General features: G+C 40.3%; 1 protein-coding gene across 6 annotated transcripts in view; it reads left to right on the forward strand.

The window, feature by feature from the left end:
* Positions 1-19,687, forward strand: part of MROH9 (maestro heat like repeat family member 9) — a 107,706-nt gene that overhangs the window by 55,026 nt on the left and 32,993 nt on the right. For all 6 annotated transcript variants that reach the window (XM_051857125.2, XM_051857126.2, XM_051857124.2 and 3 more), the window contains 5 exons: positions 8,485-8,639; positions 11,831-11,996; positions 13,388-13,530; positions 14,545-14,682; positions 16,121-16,241. In XM_051857125.2, the coding sequence (XP_051713085.1) occupies positions 8,485-8,639; positions 11,831-11,996; positions 13,388-13,530; positions 14,545-14,682; positions 16,121-16,241 (723 nt within the window). The remainder of the gene's footprint in view (positions 1-8,484; positions 8,640-11,830; positions 11,997-13,387; positions 13,531-14,544; positions 14,683-16,120; positions 16,242-19,687) is intronic.

Below are 19,687 nucleotides of genomic sequence, written 5' to 3' on the forward strand. Positions count from 1 at the left end.
TTTGGATTTGATTACCTGTGCCTCTGAGGTGTTTGTCTATTCCAATGTGTTGTAGTTTCCTCAAAGTTCTCCTCTAGTAATTTGATGATATCAGGTCACAGATTTAGGTCCTTGATCCATTTTGAGATGATTTTTATGTAAATGTAAGGTAGGGGTCTTGTTTCACACTTCTGCATGCGGAGATCAGTTTTCCCAGCACCATTTGTTGAAGAGATAGTCCTTGCTTCAGGGATTGATTTTGGCTGCTTTCAAAAGTTAATTGGTGGATGGGGCTGATGCAGTGGTACAGTGGGTTAAAGCCCTGGCCTGAAGCACTGGCATCCCATATGGGTGCCAGTTTGAGCCCCGGCAGCTCCTCTTTCGATCCAGCTCTCTGCTATGGCCTGGGAAAGCAGTAGAAGATGGCCCAAATCCATGGGCCCCTGCACCCATGTGGGAGACCTGAAAGAAGCTCCTTGCTCCTGGCTTCAGATCTGCGCAGCTCTGGCCGTTGCGGCCAATTGGGGAGTAAACCAACGGATGGAAGACCTCTCTCTCTCTCTGTCTCTCCTCTCTCTGTGTAACCCTGACTTTCAAATAAGTAAATAAATCTTTTAAAAAAAAGTTAATTGGTTGTAGATGAGTGAATAATTTCTGAAGTTTTTATTCTGTTACATTGGTCTACATGTCTACTTTTGTACCAGTACCAGGCTGTTTGATTATAATTGAAATGTAGTATGCCTTGAAATCTAGAAGTGATACCTACATTTTTTTGTATAAGATCTGGGGTCTGTTGTGTTTCCATATGAATGGTATCATTGTTTTTTCTAGATCTGAGAATAATTTCCTTGGTATTTTGATAGGGCTTGCATTGAATTTGTAAATTGCTTTTGGTAGGATGCACATTTTGATTATATTAATTTTTGCAATCTACAAACATGGAAGATTTTTCTTTTTCTTTCTTTCTTTTTTTTTTTTTTTTTTTTTTGTAAGGGAAGGGGTTTATTGGTAGGGAAACCCAGAGGGAAGGGGCGAAGAAGGAAAAGGGGGAAAAGGAACGCATAAGAGGGAGAGGGAGAGACAGAAAGAAAAAGAGATCAAGAGAGAGCCACGTGTTCAGGAATAGTCCTTTTAAAACTTTGCCAGGGGGTGGGCAGGAAAGTAGAAGCAGCAAATCACATTAGGATGGGGGTGGAACATACACCAGTGGTTGGGCCATGTGATCGCCTAGCTTCCAGCAATGGTGGCCGGGCTAGAGCCTAGGATGGTGTCCAGGGCATAGATTGTGCCATAGATAAGACTACACCATTTTACCAACATTCCCCCCTTTTGTTTTTTATAAAGCAAGAGTTGTATGGGATTACATTAGCCCCAAAAGTCCAGGAGGGGTAGAGGGATGATGATCTGTCTTTACAGCTACTTCCTGTTGACATGGGGCGACAAGGCACTCTCTGCTGGCATGGAGTGATGTCCAAGCTGCTGACTCCTGGGTGGGAGATTTTTCCATTTTCAATGTCTTCTTCTATTTCTTTCTTTAATTTTTTTTTTTAATTTTCATCATAGAGATCTTTCACCTTCTTCACTGAATTTATTCCAAGGTATTTAAATTTCTGTAGCTATTGTGAATGCAATTGGTCTTAGAAGTTCTTTCTCAGCCAGGGAATTGTCTGTGTATACAAAGGATTTTGATTTTTGTGTGTTAATTTTATATCCTGTCACTTTACTCAACTTTTCTATGAGTTGGGTAGTCTCTTAGTGAAGTCTTTTGTTCCCCTATATGTAGAGTCATGTCATCTGCAAATAAGGATAATTTGACTTTCTTCTTTCCACTTTGTATCCCTTTGATATCTTTTCTTGCTTAATGGCTTTGGCTAAAACCTCCAGGAATATAGTGAATAGCAATGGTGAAAGTTGGTACACTTGTCTGGTTCCAGATCTTGATTGAAATGCTTCCAATTTTTCCCCATTCAATAGGATGCTGACTGTGTGTTTGTTACAAATTGCCTTGATTGTATTGAGGAATGTCCCTTTTGTACCCAATTTGCTTAAGGTTTTCATTATGAAAGGGTGTTGCATTTCATCCAGTGCTTTCTCTGCATCTATTGAGTTAATCATGAGTTTTTTGTTCTTCAGTTTGTTAATGTAACTGTTTTGCAAATATTGAATGATCCCTACATACCAGGGATAAATCTTACTTGGTCCAGGTGAATGATCTTTCTGTTGCTGCATTCAATTAGCTAGCATTTTGTTGAGGATTTTTTGTTTGTTTATTTTCTGTTTTTTTTTTTTTTATTTATTTGACAGGTAGAGTTATAGACAGTGAGAGAAAGAGACAGAGAGAAAGGTCTTCCTTCCGTTGGTTCACTCCCCAAGTGGCCACCAAGGCCAGTGCTGTGCCGATCCAAAGCCAGAAACCAGGTGCCTCATCCTGGTCTCCCATGTGGGTGCAGGGGCCCAAGCACTTGGGCCATCCTCCACTGCCCTCCCGGGTCACAGCAGAGAGCTGGACTGGAAGAGGAACAACCAGGACTAGAACCTGGCACCCATATGGGATGTCAGTGCCGGAGGTGGAGGATTAACCAAGTGAGCCATGGCGCTGACCCCATTGTTGAGGATTTTTTCCATCTATGTTCATAAGGGATATGAGTCTATAGTTCTCTTTCTCTCTTGTATCTTTTTCTGGTTTAGGAATTAAGGTGATGCTGGCCTCATAGAAGGAGTTTGAGAGAAATCCCTCCCTTTAAATTGTTTTTAATATCTTGAGTGGAATTGGAATTAGTTCTTTGAAAGTCTGGTAGAATTCATCAGTGAAGCGATTTGGTCCTTGGCTTTCTTTGTTGGGAGGATCCTTATTACTCATTCAACCTCCATCTTAGTTATTGGTCTGTTTAGGTTTTCTATGTCTTCATGACTCATTTTTTTGTAGATGGTATGTGTCCAGGAATTTTTTCATTTCTTCTTGAATTTCCAGTTTGTTGACATATAGTATTTGTAGTAATTCCTGATAGTAATTCTAGTAATCCTGTAGTAATTCATGTAGTAATTCTTTTTATTTCTGGGGTATTTGTTGCTACATTTCCTTTTTCATCTCTGATTCTACTAATTATGGTCTTCTCCCTCTTTTTTGGTAGATTTTCAATTTTGTTTATTTTTTAAGAAAATCAATTCTTCATTTCATTGATCTTTTGTATTTTTTATTTCAATTTTGTTTATTTCTTCTCTAATTTCAATTATTTATTTTCTCCTACTAACTTGGGGTTTGGTTTGTTGTTGTTTTCCAGCTCCTTGAGATGCATTGATAGCTCATTGATTTGGTAGCTTTATAATTTTTTGATGTAGACACTAATTTCTATATGCATCCCTCTTAACATTGCTTTTGCTGTATCCCATGTTTTGATATGTTGTGCTGTTACCTTCATTCATTTCCAGAAATTTTTTGATTTCCATTTTTATTTCTTCTATGACCAATTGTTCATTCAGAAGCATATTGTTCAGTCTCCATGTGTGTGCATATGTCCAAGAGATTCTTTAATTTTTAATTTCCAGCTTCATTCTTTTTTTCAGAAAGGATGCATGGTATGATTTCAATTTTTTTAATTTGATGAGACTTGTTTATGGCCTAACATATGTTCTGTCCTAGAGATCATGCACTGATGAACAGAATCTATATTCTGCAACTGTGGAAAGATAATTTTGTAGATATCAGGTAGGTTCATTTGATCCAGATGATAGATAGCTCTGTTTCTCTGTGAATTATCTGTCTAATTGATCTGTTAATTAATGAAAGTGGGGTGTTGAAGTAGTCCATTACTATTGTATTGGAGTCTATGCCTCACTTTAAATCCATTAAAGTTTGTTTTAAGTAGCCAGGCACCCTGGCATTGAGTGTATATACATTTATTATAGTCATATCTTCCCATTAAATCAATCTCTTAATCATTATATAATGCCATTCTTTGTTTCTTTACCAGTTTTGTGTTAATGTCTATTTTGTCTAATATTATGATGGCTACACCTGCTCCTTTTTACTTTACTTTAGCATGGAATATTTTTTCCATCCTTTCGTTTTCAGTCTGCATGTATCTTTGTTGATAAGATTCATTTCTTGTAGTCAGCAAATAGATAGTTCTCATTTTTAATCTATTCAGCCAGTCTGTATATGTGAATTGGAGAATTTAGGCCATTTACTTTCAAGGTTACTATTAATAAGTAATGACATAGCCCTGCCATTTTTCTGTAATATTCCTATTGTTTGCTTTGGATTTCCTTTGTCCTTTTACTGAGGGATTTTCTGCCTTCACAATCTTTCATAATTATGACTATCTTTCTGTGTTTCCATGTGTAGAAATACTTAGGCATCATTTTTAAGGCTGGATGTGTGGTTACAAATTCTCTGAATTTCTGTTTGTTTTGGAAGGTCTTTATTTCACCTTCATTCATAAATGAGAACCTTTTAGGGTACAGTATTCTGGGTTGACAGTTTTTTTCTTTTAAGACTCACTATGTGTCTCCATTTTGTTCTAGCCTGTAGGGTTTCAGATGAGAAGTCAGCTGTGAGTCTAATTGGGGGTTCTATGAAAGTAATCTGGCATTTCTCTTTTGTATATTTTAGATTCTTCTCTTTATGTTTACTGTTGAAAATTTGAGTGCAAAGTGTCATGGTAAAGATCTTCTTTGGTCTGTTAGGAGCTCTTGTGGTTTATGTGCTTGGACATGCCTTTCTTTCTCCAAATTAGGAAAGATATAATTATTTCACTGAATAGCCTTCTAGTAAGTTCTCTATTTCCATGTCTCAGGAACTCCTAAGCCCTTCTTTGAGCTGTTTGATAGTATTCCATAAATCTTCAACGCTTATTTTAATTTTTCTAATTTCTTCTTTTTTTTGGTCTGATTGAGAAATTTACAAAGATTTGTCTTCTAATTCAAATATTCTTCTTCCTCACACAGTGTATTGTTAAGGCTTTCCACTGTATTTTTTATTTGACATATTAAATATTTCAAGAATACAGGAAATTTTAGAAAATAATTTAATGAAAATTTAACTACCAAACATATTAAATCAGATTATGTGTCATATTTGCTCAAATTATTAAAATAAACACATTAATAATAACATCACACAGCTATAATTAAAATCTCATGTGTAGCTCTTAAAGAAAAATTTTCAAGGACCTAGCTTGTTATAAGGTCACTACATAATTTGTGGGGCTCAGTGCAAAGTGAAGCATGAGGCTTATTCTGCACAGTATAGGAAAAAATAAAAATAGGAAAAAAATTACAGAAGTACAAGCTGGTTGAGATATCTTTATCCCACACTGAAGGCCCTGGGTTTGAGTCCTGGCTCTGCTTCCAATTTGCGAAACTTTAGAGACAGCAGGTTGATATTTCAAGTACTGGAGTCCCTGAAACCCACTTGGGAGACCTGAATGGAGTTCCCTACTCCTGCCTTCAGCTTGGCCCAGCCCCAGCTGCTGCTAGCATTTAAGGAGCGAACCAATGGATGGAGGATCTCTCTTTTTATCTCTCTCTTTAGATTTCAAAAAAAAAAAAGGAAATTTTTTTTTTTTGACAGGCAGAGTGGACAGTGAGAGAGAGAGAAAGGTCTTCCTTTTGCCATTGGTTCACCCTCCAATGGTCGCTACGGCCGGCGCGCTGCGGCCGGCGCACCGCACTGATCCGATGGCAGGAGCCAGGTACTTATCCTGGTCTCCCATGGGGTGCAGGACCCAAGTACTTTGGCCATCCTCCACTACACTCCCTGGCCACAGCAGAGAGCTGGCCTGGAAGAGGGGCAACCGGGATAGAATCCGGTGCCCCAACTGGGACTAGAACCCGGTGTGCTGGCGCCGCTAGGCGGAGGATTAGCCTAGTGAGCCGCAGCGCCAACAAAGGAAATAATTTTTAAAAATTATTTAAATAAATAGCTATTAAGTATTTTCCTTTCCTTCATATTGTCCCCTACCCCTTTCTCTCAGGTCTTCATGGTTTTTATTTTCTATTTAATGTCTTCTAAGTAAAAAAAAAAAAAACCCAGCCAAAATTTAAAATTATTAGTATATATTTCAATACCCATATTTATATTGTGCAATACCATTTATAAATGTACATATAAGAGCATTTAACTAACTATATAATCACCAAAATAACTTCATAGATCATAAATGCATAGCATTTCATTCTTCCTAGAAGACTGAAAACACTAACTAAAACTGATTATTTTAATTTCATTTCTCATCATTGACATATTTTAGCATTCTCTAACCTTCAACTCTTTGATGAGTAAGGAAGGACTGAATGGGAGAGGGTTTATATATTTCTGCCTCAGTCTGCTTTTTGTTGCTCTAATAGGATACCTGAGATCAGGTAATCTATAAAAATGGAAATTTATTTCTTATAGTTCTGGAGGCTGGAAAGTCAGAGATTGAGAGACCTGCACCTGTTGAGGGTCTTCTTTTTGTGTCATTTCACAGCTTAGGAAGAAGGACAAAATAGAATATATGAAAGCCAATGGAAGGGGCTAAACTGTCTTTAGTCCACCATAATTAACCCACCTACACGCTAACAACAGCCCTCAAGATCAAATTATTTTCTCTTAATTTCCCACTTCTCTGTATGATTGCGTAGGGGTAATCCCAATGTTTCCAACACATGTCTTTTGTGGGATATGTTTAAATCCTAGAACACATCTTATTCTTTCTTTCTTTTTCATAATTTTTGGGACTAAGCAGATGAGGCTTCAATAAGATGCTTATATTGTACTCTGTTTTTCAGTGAATTCCCCCATATCATTGGTCCACTGGAATTCTATGCTCATAGAGTTTTGTGAACACTACATATGGGACTGCAGGAACCACTGTAGACTTACATATCACAAATATCTCCCCTATTCCCTTGTGCTTTATAAAACAAGCCTAATGATAAAAATTATTTAAAATTTCAAGATGACAAAGGTAAAGTTTTACACAAACATAGAGGGTCTTTTAAGCATGGATCTCTGTACATGTGTATAGGTTATAAGTGCAAGAAATCAGCCCTGATAATGACATAGGGCTAAATTCTCTCTCTGACATTTCAGTCCAATGTGACTGAAATTAGCTGAGAGCTATCCTAAGTTCAATTGCAAGAAAAGGGGCATAATGCTACATATAAAATTCCCCATGCTACTAGATACAGGAACATTCTGTAGGAAAAACACAACTAGAGGAAAAACTTAAGAGCATTGGACGGCTCCTTGGCAAAATAGAGTCCTCCCATGTCTTATAATGAATAAGAGAAAACACTTAAAGGGAAGTTAGATAAAGCCATACCAAGAATCTGGGGAGGATGAGGCACCTAACAGAAAACTAAATATGTAGAAATAGCTACAGTGAAATCACTAACTCCTAAAAACAGAACCAAATGAAGATCATCAACTTAAATTATCCCACACCAGCTCCTACAAACATCTGAAGGACCACATACAATGGTCTTGTCCTAAACAAGGTTAGGTTCTAAGGTCCAGTATAAGGATAAATTGTGTATAATTGAAAATATCCCAAAGTTGCATATATAGCATTATGGGCTTGTGATCTAAATAGATTTACCACATCAAGTCTTTCCTTGGGGATAAAAGCCGATAATCCTTTCCATAATTGAGCACCCAGTGGCATAGCTAATTTGTTTGAAAGATTTGCTGCCTTTAACAAAGGTAGGGGACAATGAGGAGCAGCTCTAAAACCTACAGTCAAGGAGAAGAACAATATTTCATGTCTCTCATGGCAAGCTCACCTTGTAGCATGTGCTAGGAGGAATGCCTCATGCTATTTAACATTTCATTCACTTTTTTATTTTGTGTAGAGTGGAAGAACTGAATTATGTATGATTCACTGCAATGTAGTAGAAATTTGGATAAACCAACTTCAGAATAAGTGAAGAGTATTTTCAAAATATGTGATCTGGGTGAATTTTGATGTTGACAGCAAATTACAGGTCTAGCAAGAACTATCCTTATTTAAGAATGAGTGAAATAGAGAGGGTAAAAACAAAACTGGAATGGGGTCTTTGAGTAGAGTTTGCAAGATTATGGCTTACTTCTTACCATCAGGATATCCCCTGATGTGCAGTTAATCCTTTCAATATATAGATTTAAATATTTAATTTTCAGAGGTTTTTTAGTATATTGTTACATTTTTATTCTTGGTCATTTCTTCTATTTTCAAGTATTTTGATTGTGCAGGTATTTTCTACACTGAACTCATGTCTTTTAGAATGAAATCGGCCCCCTCTCAAAGTAAAATTTTCTTCAAAAAATGTGTATTTTCTCATTACCCATATATGCACAGGTTTTTTCCTTATCAAAATTACATGGTCTCACATACACACAAACACACTTTATGGCGATGCTTATTTATGTGTTCCTGTCTTGTTCAGTTTAATAAAGATTGAATTTTTAATGCAAAAATATTCCTTGATTTAGAGGGGGCCATGAAGGAAGCCTCCTGTTAACCTGTGAAATTTCTTTTCTAGGTGTCTAAGATTGTGGATGCAATTTATAAGCAATTGAGTGGGAATTCTTTTCATAATATGAAGCAAGCCTTGTTGCGGGTCATCACCTTGCTGACACGTACTTCACCCAAAAAGGTTATCTTTCAACTCATGGACTACCCAGTCCCAGCTGACAAGTAAGGTTTCCCTGTTCCTGCCACTCACGAGTTTTGTTTACCGTCTCCTCAATGAGATAGACCTGTGTCCAAGGCCTGAGCTATCAGAATCAGGCCTGGTTTATTTTTCCTGAAACAGAAAAAACACCAGAAAATTATAAAGCCATCAAATCAATGAGCTATCAGTGCATCAAAAGGAGCTAGAAAACAACAAACCAAACCCCAAATAAGACCAGATACTAGCATGTTATTCATATCCCTATACAGCATACTGCACAGAGCACACCCCCAGGAAACGATCAACGTCTCTTTGCATACACAAGACTCTAAGTTGTACTTGGTTTCATGCCCTGTAGGAACAAACCTTTCTTCAAGGTGGTTATGAGTTTTCCTTCTAATTTGTGAATTTACCCATTTTTCTAGAGAAAAAAAAACATACAGAGTCTTCTAGTCTATGAAGGCCAGTAAACTAACAAATAAAATAACAAAATAAAAGAACTTGAATATAATTAGGAATTCTCTGTCTTTAACTGTTACTCTGAAATTCATGATCCAAAATTGTAAAAAAACGTTAAGAATTTAAAAATGTTAATGTAAGCTTATAGGACAACATGAAACTAAAGACACTTAAAAAGCTTAGAAAATCACATCACTCCTTTCTTATAACTTGTGCATTGGAAATAAAGATGTTCTCTACTATTAGCATTGTAAAAGTTAGGAAGCCATATTATGGATTGGGATCTAGATTTGAAAACAAGTAGACCAGAATTTCATCTCAACCTTGACCCTTGCAAATCTCCAGGATGCTCAATTCCCTCATCTGTGAAAAGTGGAAAGTCCTTTCCATTCCAAAGAGGTTTAAGATGTCTGAATTAATGTTTATGAAAGTTCTAAACAAATTATACAGCTTTATTGATATGATGGAAAGATTACCTTGATTTAGGCACTTTTAACGTCACATAATATTTTGCTATTCATAATTGTTCTAGAAAGATCTTCATAAAACTCAGTGTTTTTCATTCAGGAACAAAGCACCTGCTGTGTGTAAAGTATTACTTGCCCATTTTTTTTTTTTTAAGGAGAAGGAATGTACCCTCACGGAAATAAGACACAATTTACCAATGAGTCCAGCACAAATAATGAGTGTTGAGGAGATACAGAAAGCAGGCATAATTAGAACCAGCTGAATTTAACTAAAGAAGCCACCAGCGGCTGGTGCCGCGGCTCAATAAGCTAATCTTCTGCCTGCGGCGCAGGCACACCAGGTTCTAGTCCCGGTCAGGGCACTGGATTCTGTCCTGGTCACTCCTCTTCCAGGCCAGCTCTCTGCTATGGCCCGGGAGTGCAGTGGAGGATGGCCCAGGTGCTTGGGCCCTGCACCCGCATGGCAGACCAGGAGAAGCACCTGGCTCCTGCCTTCGGATCAGCGCAGTGCGCCGGCCACAGCACGCCAGCTGCAGCGGCCATTGGAGGGTGAACCAACGGTAAAGGAAGACCTTTCTCTCTGTCTCTCTCTCTCGCTCACTGTCCACTCTGCCTGTCAGAAAAATAAAAAAATAAAAGAAGTCACCAGCAAGACTAGGGGCCAGCATGTGGAACAGTGGGTGAGACAGCTGCCTGTGATGCTGGCATCCCATATGGATGCCAGTTGGTGTCCCAGCTGCTCCACTCAGTCCAGCTCGCTGCTAATGGCCTAGAATCAGTAGAAGATGGGCCAGGTGCCTGGGCTGCTGCCACCCTCTTGGGAGACCTGGAGGAAGCTCCTAGCTCCTGACTTGAGCCTGACTCAGCCCTGGCCATTATGGCTTGTTGAGGAGTGAAACAATGGATGGAAGACCTCTCTCTGTCATTCCCTCTCTCTGTATAATCTTTCAAATAAATAAATAAATAAATCTTTAAAAAAATAAGTCACCAGCAGGTCTTAAGAGATGAGAGGCGGCCGGCGCCGCAGCTCACTAGGCTAATCCTCCGCCTTGCAGCGTCGGCACACCGGGTTCTAGTCCCGGTTGGGGCACTGGATTCTGTCCCAGTTGCCCCTCTTTCAGGCCAGCTCTCTGCTGTGGCCAGGGAATGCAGTGGAGGATGGCCCAAGTACTTGGGTCCTGCACCCCATGGGAGACCAGGAGAAGCACCTGGCTCCTGCCATTGGATCAGCATGGTGCGGCCATTGGAGGGTGAACCAACAGCAAAGGAAGACCTTTCTCTCTGTCTCTCTCTCTCACTGTCCACTCTGCCTGTCAAAAAAAAAAAAGAAGAAAAAAAAAAAAAAAAGAGATGAGAGGTGAGTATGAAAACAGAAAAGACCAGGATCTGGAATTAAGATAAACCAAAGAAACATGTAGACAATTTGACCATTCAGCAGAAATAAACAAGGAGAGGATGAGACAGGGCACTTGAGGTCTGATGTGGTTCTAAGCATGAGCCCTGCTGGCGACAGCAGTTTGGCAATGGGTTGTACAGAGCTGGGTGTGTCCATGTTCCAGAAGATTAGGCACTTTAAGAACTTACAGCAGAAATCTTGAACAATAGACTTCAAAACCCAGTGTGAATTGACAAGGTATCAGGAATGCATTGATGTAGAAACATTCAGCACTTTAAATACAACCAATCGTAAGAAAAATCTTAAGAGTGACCAAATCTGTAGGGGAATGAGCTAGTTGAAGATCAAGCAGCCAGTGTTCTAGTCATATCTGTGTCACTAATCAACATTGACATTTGGCAAAAGGATCACCCCTCCAAATTCAGTATTTGTTTTTATTTTTCATCAGTTCATTAGTGTTTTTATTTGTTTAAGGTTATAAACATTTTATCTGTGTTTATTTTATCTATTAATTTATATTCTTATGTCTGCTTTTAAATTTTCTAACATTTTTGAGCAAACAAGGTCACATAGTGAGAGCAGCAGAGAGGGTCGGCGGTACAGAAAGTTGGTTAGCATTTGGCAATGAGCTGGACAGGCGTTTCACCAGCAGCAGGAAATGAGCCTGTAGACTTACTCACTGTGTTTCCCATGGGAAATTCCTCATCTACTTTTGAGGATAGGAGGCTTACAGGGTCATTTGGAAATAGCAGTCTCAGGGTGTTCTGGATTTGCCTTCAGTGTGCATGCTATACAGAAATGTAAAACCAAGACCCCTTTCCTGATTTCACTGTACCAAGTAGAAAAACAATAAACATGATCCTCACTGCAGGGTGGGGGGGCTCTGTTGCAGCACGGTGATACTGATGTGGCAAGCGGCAGGCTCTGAGTCAAGTGTGGCCCCTCACGTGCTGAAGACAATCCTGCTGATACTGAAAGGAAAGCCTGGGGAAATGGAGGAAAACCAAATGGACAGGAGACGTTTCTCTCTTGATGCTACCAACATGATGCCTGTGGCGGTAAATGACATGCATGTTTCTCCATCGCTGGAATATTCTGCTCATGCAAATTCCTGCCTGCACACAGACAATCATGCATCCATTCACCCAACACATATCTAATGAGTGCTTACTATGTGCCATGCCCTGATGAAAGTGCTTACATCCTCATTAGAGACACAGCCAATGAGCAAATAAGTGTGTTACATGTTAGGTCTTCTAAATGTTGGAGGAATTATAAAGTTGGGGTGAGTGTTTGGTGCAGGGGTTAACTTGATGCTTGGGATGCCTATATCCCATATCAGAGTGCCTGGCTGGTATCCTAGCTCTTCCTCTAATCAAGCTTCCTGCTGATACACACCCTGGGAGGCAGTATGTGATGGCTTCAGTACTTGGGTCCCTATCACCCATGTGGGAATCCCAGACTGATTTTTGGGCCCTTAATTTTGGCCTGACTTAGTCCTGGCTATTATGGGCACTTGGGGAATGAGCCAATGGATGAAAGATCTCTCTCCATTTGTCTCTTTGCCTTTCAAAGAAAATGTGGGAATAAGAAAGGGACGGACAATATTTAAATAAGTTCATCAGGGCAGATTTCTCAGCTGAGGAGACTCCTAATCAGAGACCCGAGTCAGGTGAGGGTCTGATCCTTGCAGAGCATCTGAGAAGGCAAGTTCTGGGCAAAGAAAGGCAAGAGCACTGAGGTGACAGATGCTTACCTGGTAGTCAGTGAATGCAAGGAGCCAGAGTTTGAGTGAACTGAACAAGGGCCCAGTGTGGGAGATGTCAGAGAGAGCCGCAGGTCAGATCATACAGAATTTTATAGGCATGTGAAGACCTAATCTCATCTGTGTCCGTCAATGTGTATCAGTCAAGGATCACTATTACCACTCCTGGAAGTAAATGTAGGTCTTACAGGATACAATAGAAATCAGTTGGCATTGCTAGTGTGAGGTGTGGGACTATGTCCTTGATGTGGTGAGTGCTGTAGTGGTCAGTCTGTAACGCGTCTGTGGCCTGGTCTGCCACTCTTTCAGCCTCTCATTTCCCCGCATTGTTTCAGCATAGCGAGGACCTAGGCTCTTAGCAGGGCCACTCTTCATGAGCCTTTATGAAGGGAACCTTGGGGTATATACTTTCTTTGAGGAGTGGCTGGCTTCCTGGTGATTTGGCAGCCAAGGGTTTGGTTTGGTTTGAAATAGTGATTTGCCAGAGAATGCTTGGCACAGTGCCTGGCTCACAATCAACTTAATGGCTGTTGTGGAGTGAGTGCACACACATGCATGCTTCAGGTTTCCTTCAAGGAGACCACAGGACGGATTGAAGAGTTCGCTACTTACTCTGCTCAACAAGACTGGGTTTGGGGGGGGGGGGTAGTTTCCTTTTTTAACTCTATTTTCCTTCCTTTACAGGCATCCCAGGCCCTGTGCACTTTGCTCCCTGTTGGCTCTTACAAGAAAGCAGTGGCCCAGTTTTTCCCGCAGCTCTTGGTGGCCCTCATGCTTCAGCTCTTCTACAGCACTGAGCTGAGACTGATGCCAGAGGCCAGGCCCCTGTGAGACACTGCTGGTTATTTCAGATTGAAAAAGAGAAGCATCCAGCTGTAGACTCTGTCCACTCCCTTGTGCTTATGTGGGATTGTGTGTAATCCTGTGTTCAGTGCATGCGTTTATTAGTTTTCTCTCTTATGAAGAGTCAAATGCCTTCAGAAAAGTGACCCTTGAGTACGTAGAAGTTAGCTAGCCCTTCCTTGAATGTGTGTTTGTAGCACTAAAGAGCTACTATCACAGAGCTCAGTGTATGCTTGCCACATGCACTGTCACATCAAAGCCAGTCATTGTCACATCAGGCAGGGAGAGAACAAGGAGGGACACTGGATCCAAGGCAGACACATTCAAGCTATGCCATTTACTTACTCTCTGGGAGTCACTTCTCAGGGTCATTGTGCATTTCAGATGCAGCAGTGTGCACAAACATACTTCGTGAGCTGTGAAGTTGTTCTGTGGTTTGGAATGTGATGTGTGCCTTATGAAAACATTCCACTGTCATCTGTCCACATAGAGAAGAGTTTAGCAATTCCCTTTTGCCCAAGAGGATACAATGCAGTTGAATTCACTGCCCTGCAGGGAAATCTCCACTCAGCTGGGAGCTGTTTGCCCTTATCCGGTGTGGATGTCAAAGCCATGCAGAGCTCTAAAACACATTCAGTCCCTTTAAGATAGGCAATCCACTCTCGTCCTCCAAGCAGGCATACACCAAATCAGCCCAAGATGAGACCCACAAAGCATCCACAAAAGAAAACCCACACCTTTAGCAAGTGATCACATCAAACATTTCTGACAAATAACCCAAACCAATAAGCTGTTGTCTGATTTACCCTAGATTCAGTTTGGACACGCATCTTATGCACTGTTAATCAGGGTCAACAAAGAGCACTTAGCAACTCCTTCCTTTGAAGCATCCCCCTTCCTCACCATCTGTGTCCTGTCCAAGATGGGTCAAACGGGCGGTGATATCTGTTATGTGATGTCACCGTCAGGTGATGACTCTGCCTTTCTTTGGGCCTTAGCTACGCACAAGATGCCCTGAGAGTTCTGCTAAACTGTTCTGGATTGCAAAATGTGGATATAGCTCTAAAGAAAAAGAACTGCTGGAACCAGTTTTCCCAAGCTCTCTATCACCATCATGGGGTCTACCTCGTTGCCAAGTAAGAACAGGGGCCTCTGCAAAGGATTCTTGGTCTCTATCCCACCTTGTCCATTTTTTTTTTTCAATTACGCCATGTGGAACACAATCAGTTTACACCACAATTTCCAAATGTCTCTTAACGATCTGAATTGCCGTTTGATTTTTACTTCTTTGGTTATTTTGAGCAGTTTTTATTTGGGTCTATTTTGACGTTTGCTACCCTCTTTTCTCTTGATGATGCAGATGGCCAGTGGCCCTCCCTTTACAAAGCAGGTTTGTCTTTCAGATACTTGTACATAGAACTAGAAGTGAGGACGTTTTGTTCCCTCTGATGTTAGCTGATTACTTCTTTAAAGGCATCATAGTTTGAAATGTGCTCCCATTTTTAAAAGGGCTGATGAAATGCTCTGCTCAAGGAGCCAAATAAATTTTGGGAAAATAACAGAAGAGTGTTTTCATTTTTCTTGTACTGGAAAGGGTTTGTTTTGCTTTGTTTTCCTGGTTAGTGCTTTAGTACATAGCAAGCTTCTGATGATAGAGATCAGATTTCATGATCAAGAATCAGGTTACAAAGCCTTGGAAACATTCCAGACCATTTGAAGTTGTGGCTGATTCAGAAAGTATAGTATGCTTTATGGGCTCTTGGTGCTTTGCAAACAACTCGTTGGCACATATAGTTCAGGAGTACATCCTGTTTTGTAAAAGGTTAGTACATTTGCACCTTATAAGTGGCCACTAATTTTCATTTTGTCCTTAGTATTTTTTTAATCTTCTTACTCAAAATGTGGTCTACAGACCAGCTGTCCCAGCAACACCTATGAGTTAAAAATTTAGAATCTCAGGCGCAGCACAAAACCTACTCAATAGAATCTGCATTAGCATAATTTCCAGGTGATTTGCATGCACATTATAGTTTAAGAAGCATTGATCTGAAAGACAAGACCAAATTGGAGTCTTGCGATGGAAACTTTGTCACATCCTCCTTCCCAATCCTATCTCGACCAATCTGATCCAGGCCAGTCCAAGTGTGTTATGGAGAATGGTTTCGCTAATCATAGCTCACCACTTCTCTTCTTAAGTGACACAGCGTTGTACCAAACTGTCCTTTTTATTATGCATTCGAAAGAAGGGCATAGTCCCAAATCACAAAGATGAGCTGTACTGCCATCTTGAAGTGAGTGCTAGAAATTTGGTTAGGAATTGGAGACAAAAGAAAGAAAAGTAACAGTAAGGAAAGAGATGGTGACAAGGACCCAGGTATCACAATTCCCCAGGGTCTGTGTTACTGCAACAGTGGGGTGCACTTTGCCTTAGATGAGGATTGAATGTTAAAGTCTTTTTTTATCTGAAAGGCACAAGATATGAGGATGGTTCTCTCTTTGTCACTATTAGCATTTGCTGATGTAGAATGTCTTTTCGTCCTCCAAGATAATCCAGTATTTCATTCTCTTTTGCAGAACTCTCAGTGACTATAACTTTCCACAGTTTCCAGAGACCTTACATTATCTCTACAAGATCTCAGTGGAAGGTCCTAGAAGGTCAGAAGACAGTATCATCACAACAATATTCCTTACTGAAGTGAGTTTTATTAGGATGCTAGGAGCAACCTAATTTTCATTCTCTATCAAATCAACCACCGCTCCAGCCTCACATCTCCCTCCCTGAATATTTTTTCTTACGATGGATTGGGATAATGAAAAATATCTTAGGTTGGGGGTGGGTGGGGTGTACAGTTAGATCTGGATTATGCGACATGTTTTGATCCTTTAGACTGCCTCAGGAACTGGCTTTTATCTTCTACAAGATGCGGCTCGGTACAAACACTAATGACTTGTAGTACCAGTTCATCTATTCCTGCAAGCCTGTTCAAGTACATGGGTGGTTGTTTGCTTGTTTTAAAATTTATTTATTTATTTGAAAATCAGAGTTACACACAGAGAGAAAGAGAGGCAGAGAGAGAGAGAGGTCTTCCACCCACGGGTTCACTCTCTAGTTGGCCACAATGGCCAAAGCTGCGCTGATCTGAAGCCAGATCAGCCTCTTCCAGGTCTCCCACATGGGTGCAGGGGCCCAAGGACTTGGGCCATTCTCCACTGCTTTTCCAGGCCATAGCAGAGAGCTGGATCAGAAGTGGAGCAGCCAGGACTCGAACCGGCACCCATATGGGTTACCAGCTCTGTAGCTGGTGGCTTTACCTGCTGTGCCACTGTGGTGGCCCCAAAGTACATGGATGTTTAATTGTATATACTAAAGATGAGGGTAACAGGATGATACTTCAGACTGTTGTGAAGGGGAAAGAATGAAGGAATCAGCGAAATAATGGTAAAATGAAGACAGGGAACCATTTTACTTAGTAGATAGATATTTTGCTACATATTCTAATACCTACTGGAGTCAAGCAAATTACGGAAATCTTTTTTCTTATAAAATACTTCTCTGAACGAAGTCTAATTTTTCCATGAAGACAGTGTTTTAATAGGCAAGTATTTCCTAAGGTGTGATGTCTAATATCTTAAAACATTTAAGATAATTTCAAATATTATAACGAAAGTTTTAATGCACTATAAAAGACACCCACTTACAATATTCTCTACTTCTAAAGCTTTAACAAGTACACATGTACATAAATCATTTTAACTGGACATTGTCATAGGAAATCATCACTGGTTTTCAAAAGTACTTAAGCCATTTAGATCTCTCATTAATTTTATTGTTAGTCATGTTTTCATTGTATTACTATTTATGTATATAGAAACAGTAAAAGGGTTTAAACATAACTTAAATAAGAGTTTCCACAAAATGATGCATTCAATAGAAATTTACAAACTACATATAATTTATATTAGCACCATCAATGTGATGGATGACATTTAAGGAAACGGATTGCTTTTCTTGGCATGAATACATGAATGCTTTTATTACAGGAGGCTGGCACACCCACCCTTCCAGGTTCTCAGTCATGACCACATTCTTGTACCACTTCCTCCAATTTGGATTCTGGGCATCTTCAGTTATCTAGCATACTATGAGATCACTTGGCCCTGGATTGTTTTCAGTACACAGTATGTGTATTTTACTGATATAGCCAATCAATTAGGCCAGTGATAATTAAATACTACCCTTAATGCCTATGCCAATTTATCCATGCATACTTGTTATTTCTATTTTTTACTAATATAAATATGAAAAGAGTATACATTTTTGTGCCTACATATTATGAACAATAAAGATTTTTAATGTCCACTTTATTTCTGAACAGCAGTGTCCACTGATGCGCACATGGTTTGTGGGAGCACACATCTTTCTTTTGGATTCTTAGGTTGAGGAGATTACCCCTGGGATTGTGGATGAGTGGAGGCTGAGCTGGATCCTTTAATGCTGGGACCTGCTGTTGTTGGGCTTATCACCAGGGACTCAAACAGGCATGGCTCCTGTCTGATCACTGGATGAACTGAATTATCTCCAAATCTTAGTCAATAATGTTGGCATTGTGATGAGAGGCCTCATTCAGAGGGCACAGATGGCACACATGTTAGCAAGTACACAACGACTCCCTCTGGTTGCAGTAGGGGACTCCCACTATGCCACTGGATAAATCCCTGAACAGGACTGGACCCAGACCATTGTAAATAAGGACAGAATCACAAGGATGCTTCAGCGCCCACAGCCAGAATCACATCTTTTAGATGCGTAGATAGGTGCATCACCCAGCAAGTCTCTGGGCAGGCAAGACTGCTACTAAACTCAAGCTGAAAGGGGCTAGCGCTGAGCTACAGGACTGTTTCAGGATTTTTGTGGGAACAATTAGCAGGTCCACTTGCAAGGTCATAGATGGGCATGTCACCAACAGGTCATCAAGCTGGCCATCTCTGAGAGGGGCTGGATTCTAGTCTAGCCATAGGGCCACTTCAGGGTCCACAGCTAAGATCAATGTCAGCAGGACAATCACCCCAGGAACAAGTGAGTGTGACTCTTCCCAGCTTGTCTGAAGGATGGATCTGGTGAAGGGCTAAAGCCAAACAGAGCTATAGTCAGTCCAGAGTAGGATATGATCCTTTCTGGGTCTGGCACTGTGACTACATAGGAAGCCTGCTACGTGGTTGTTGGTTTGCCTTTTCAAAACAACCCTCCTCTCAGGGCAGGCACTGTGGCATAGTGGTAAAGCTGCCACCTGCAGTGCTGGCATCCCATATGGGTGCTGGTTTGAGTCCTGACTGCTCCACTTCCTATCCAGCTCCCTGCTAATGTGCCTGGGAAAGAAGTGGAAGATGGCCCAAGTCCTAGGGCCCTTGCACCCATGTGAGAGACCTGGAAAAAGCCCCTAGCTCCTGGCTTTGGATTGGTCCAGCTTCAGCCATTGTGGCCATTTGAGGAGTGAACCAGAGGATGGAAGACCTTTCTCTCTCTCTGCCTCTGCCTCTCTGTAACTCTGCCTTTCAAATAAACAAATAAATGTTAAAAAAAAAAAACTCTTCAATATTAGGTTTCATCAAGGCTTCTGGGCCTTGTGCCTAAATCCCAGTGCCCCTGAAAAGCTATGTTTGCTTCTGGATGGCTGTAAAATTATTTCTGATATGTGTGTCAGGGGGAGGGAGGGTATGTGAGCAGGGCCTCTCCTTCTCAGCCATCTTGCTGCACAGTTTTAAATATTCATGGTGATAGTACCCCATTCTGGTTCCATTATGGATTTTTATTATAGTTATAATTGAAATATTGAATTTTATTGACTATTTTAACTCTAAACAATGTGATGTTTTTTATACGACTTAATGATATACACTATTCACAAACAGCCTACTATTAAAATTATCATTGCAATATTGTATAAACTAGGAATATGTAGAAATTGATTTGTTAGCATTTCATTAAGAATTTTCATGTTCATATTTAACAGCAATTCTGTTCTGCATTTATCTATTATGTTGGATTCTCTCCTGTTTTGGTACAGTATTTCTAGTGTATTTAAAAATCAATTAGGCGATGCCCAATGTTTTTCTACACTACTGAATAATTTGTGGATCTTG

Source organism: Oryctolagus cuniculus, chromosome 7 (assembly GCF_964237555.1).
Source record: "Oryctolagus cuniculus chromosome 7, mOryCun1.1, whole genome shotgun sequence".
NCBI classification, from domain to species: Eukaryota; Metazoa; Chordata; class Mammalia; order Lagomorpha; family Leporidae; genus Oryctolagus; species Oryctolagus cuniculus.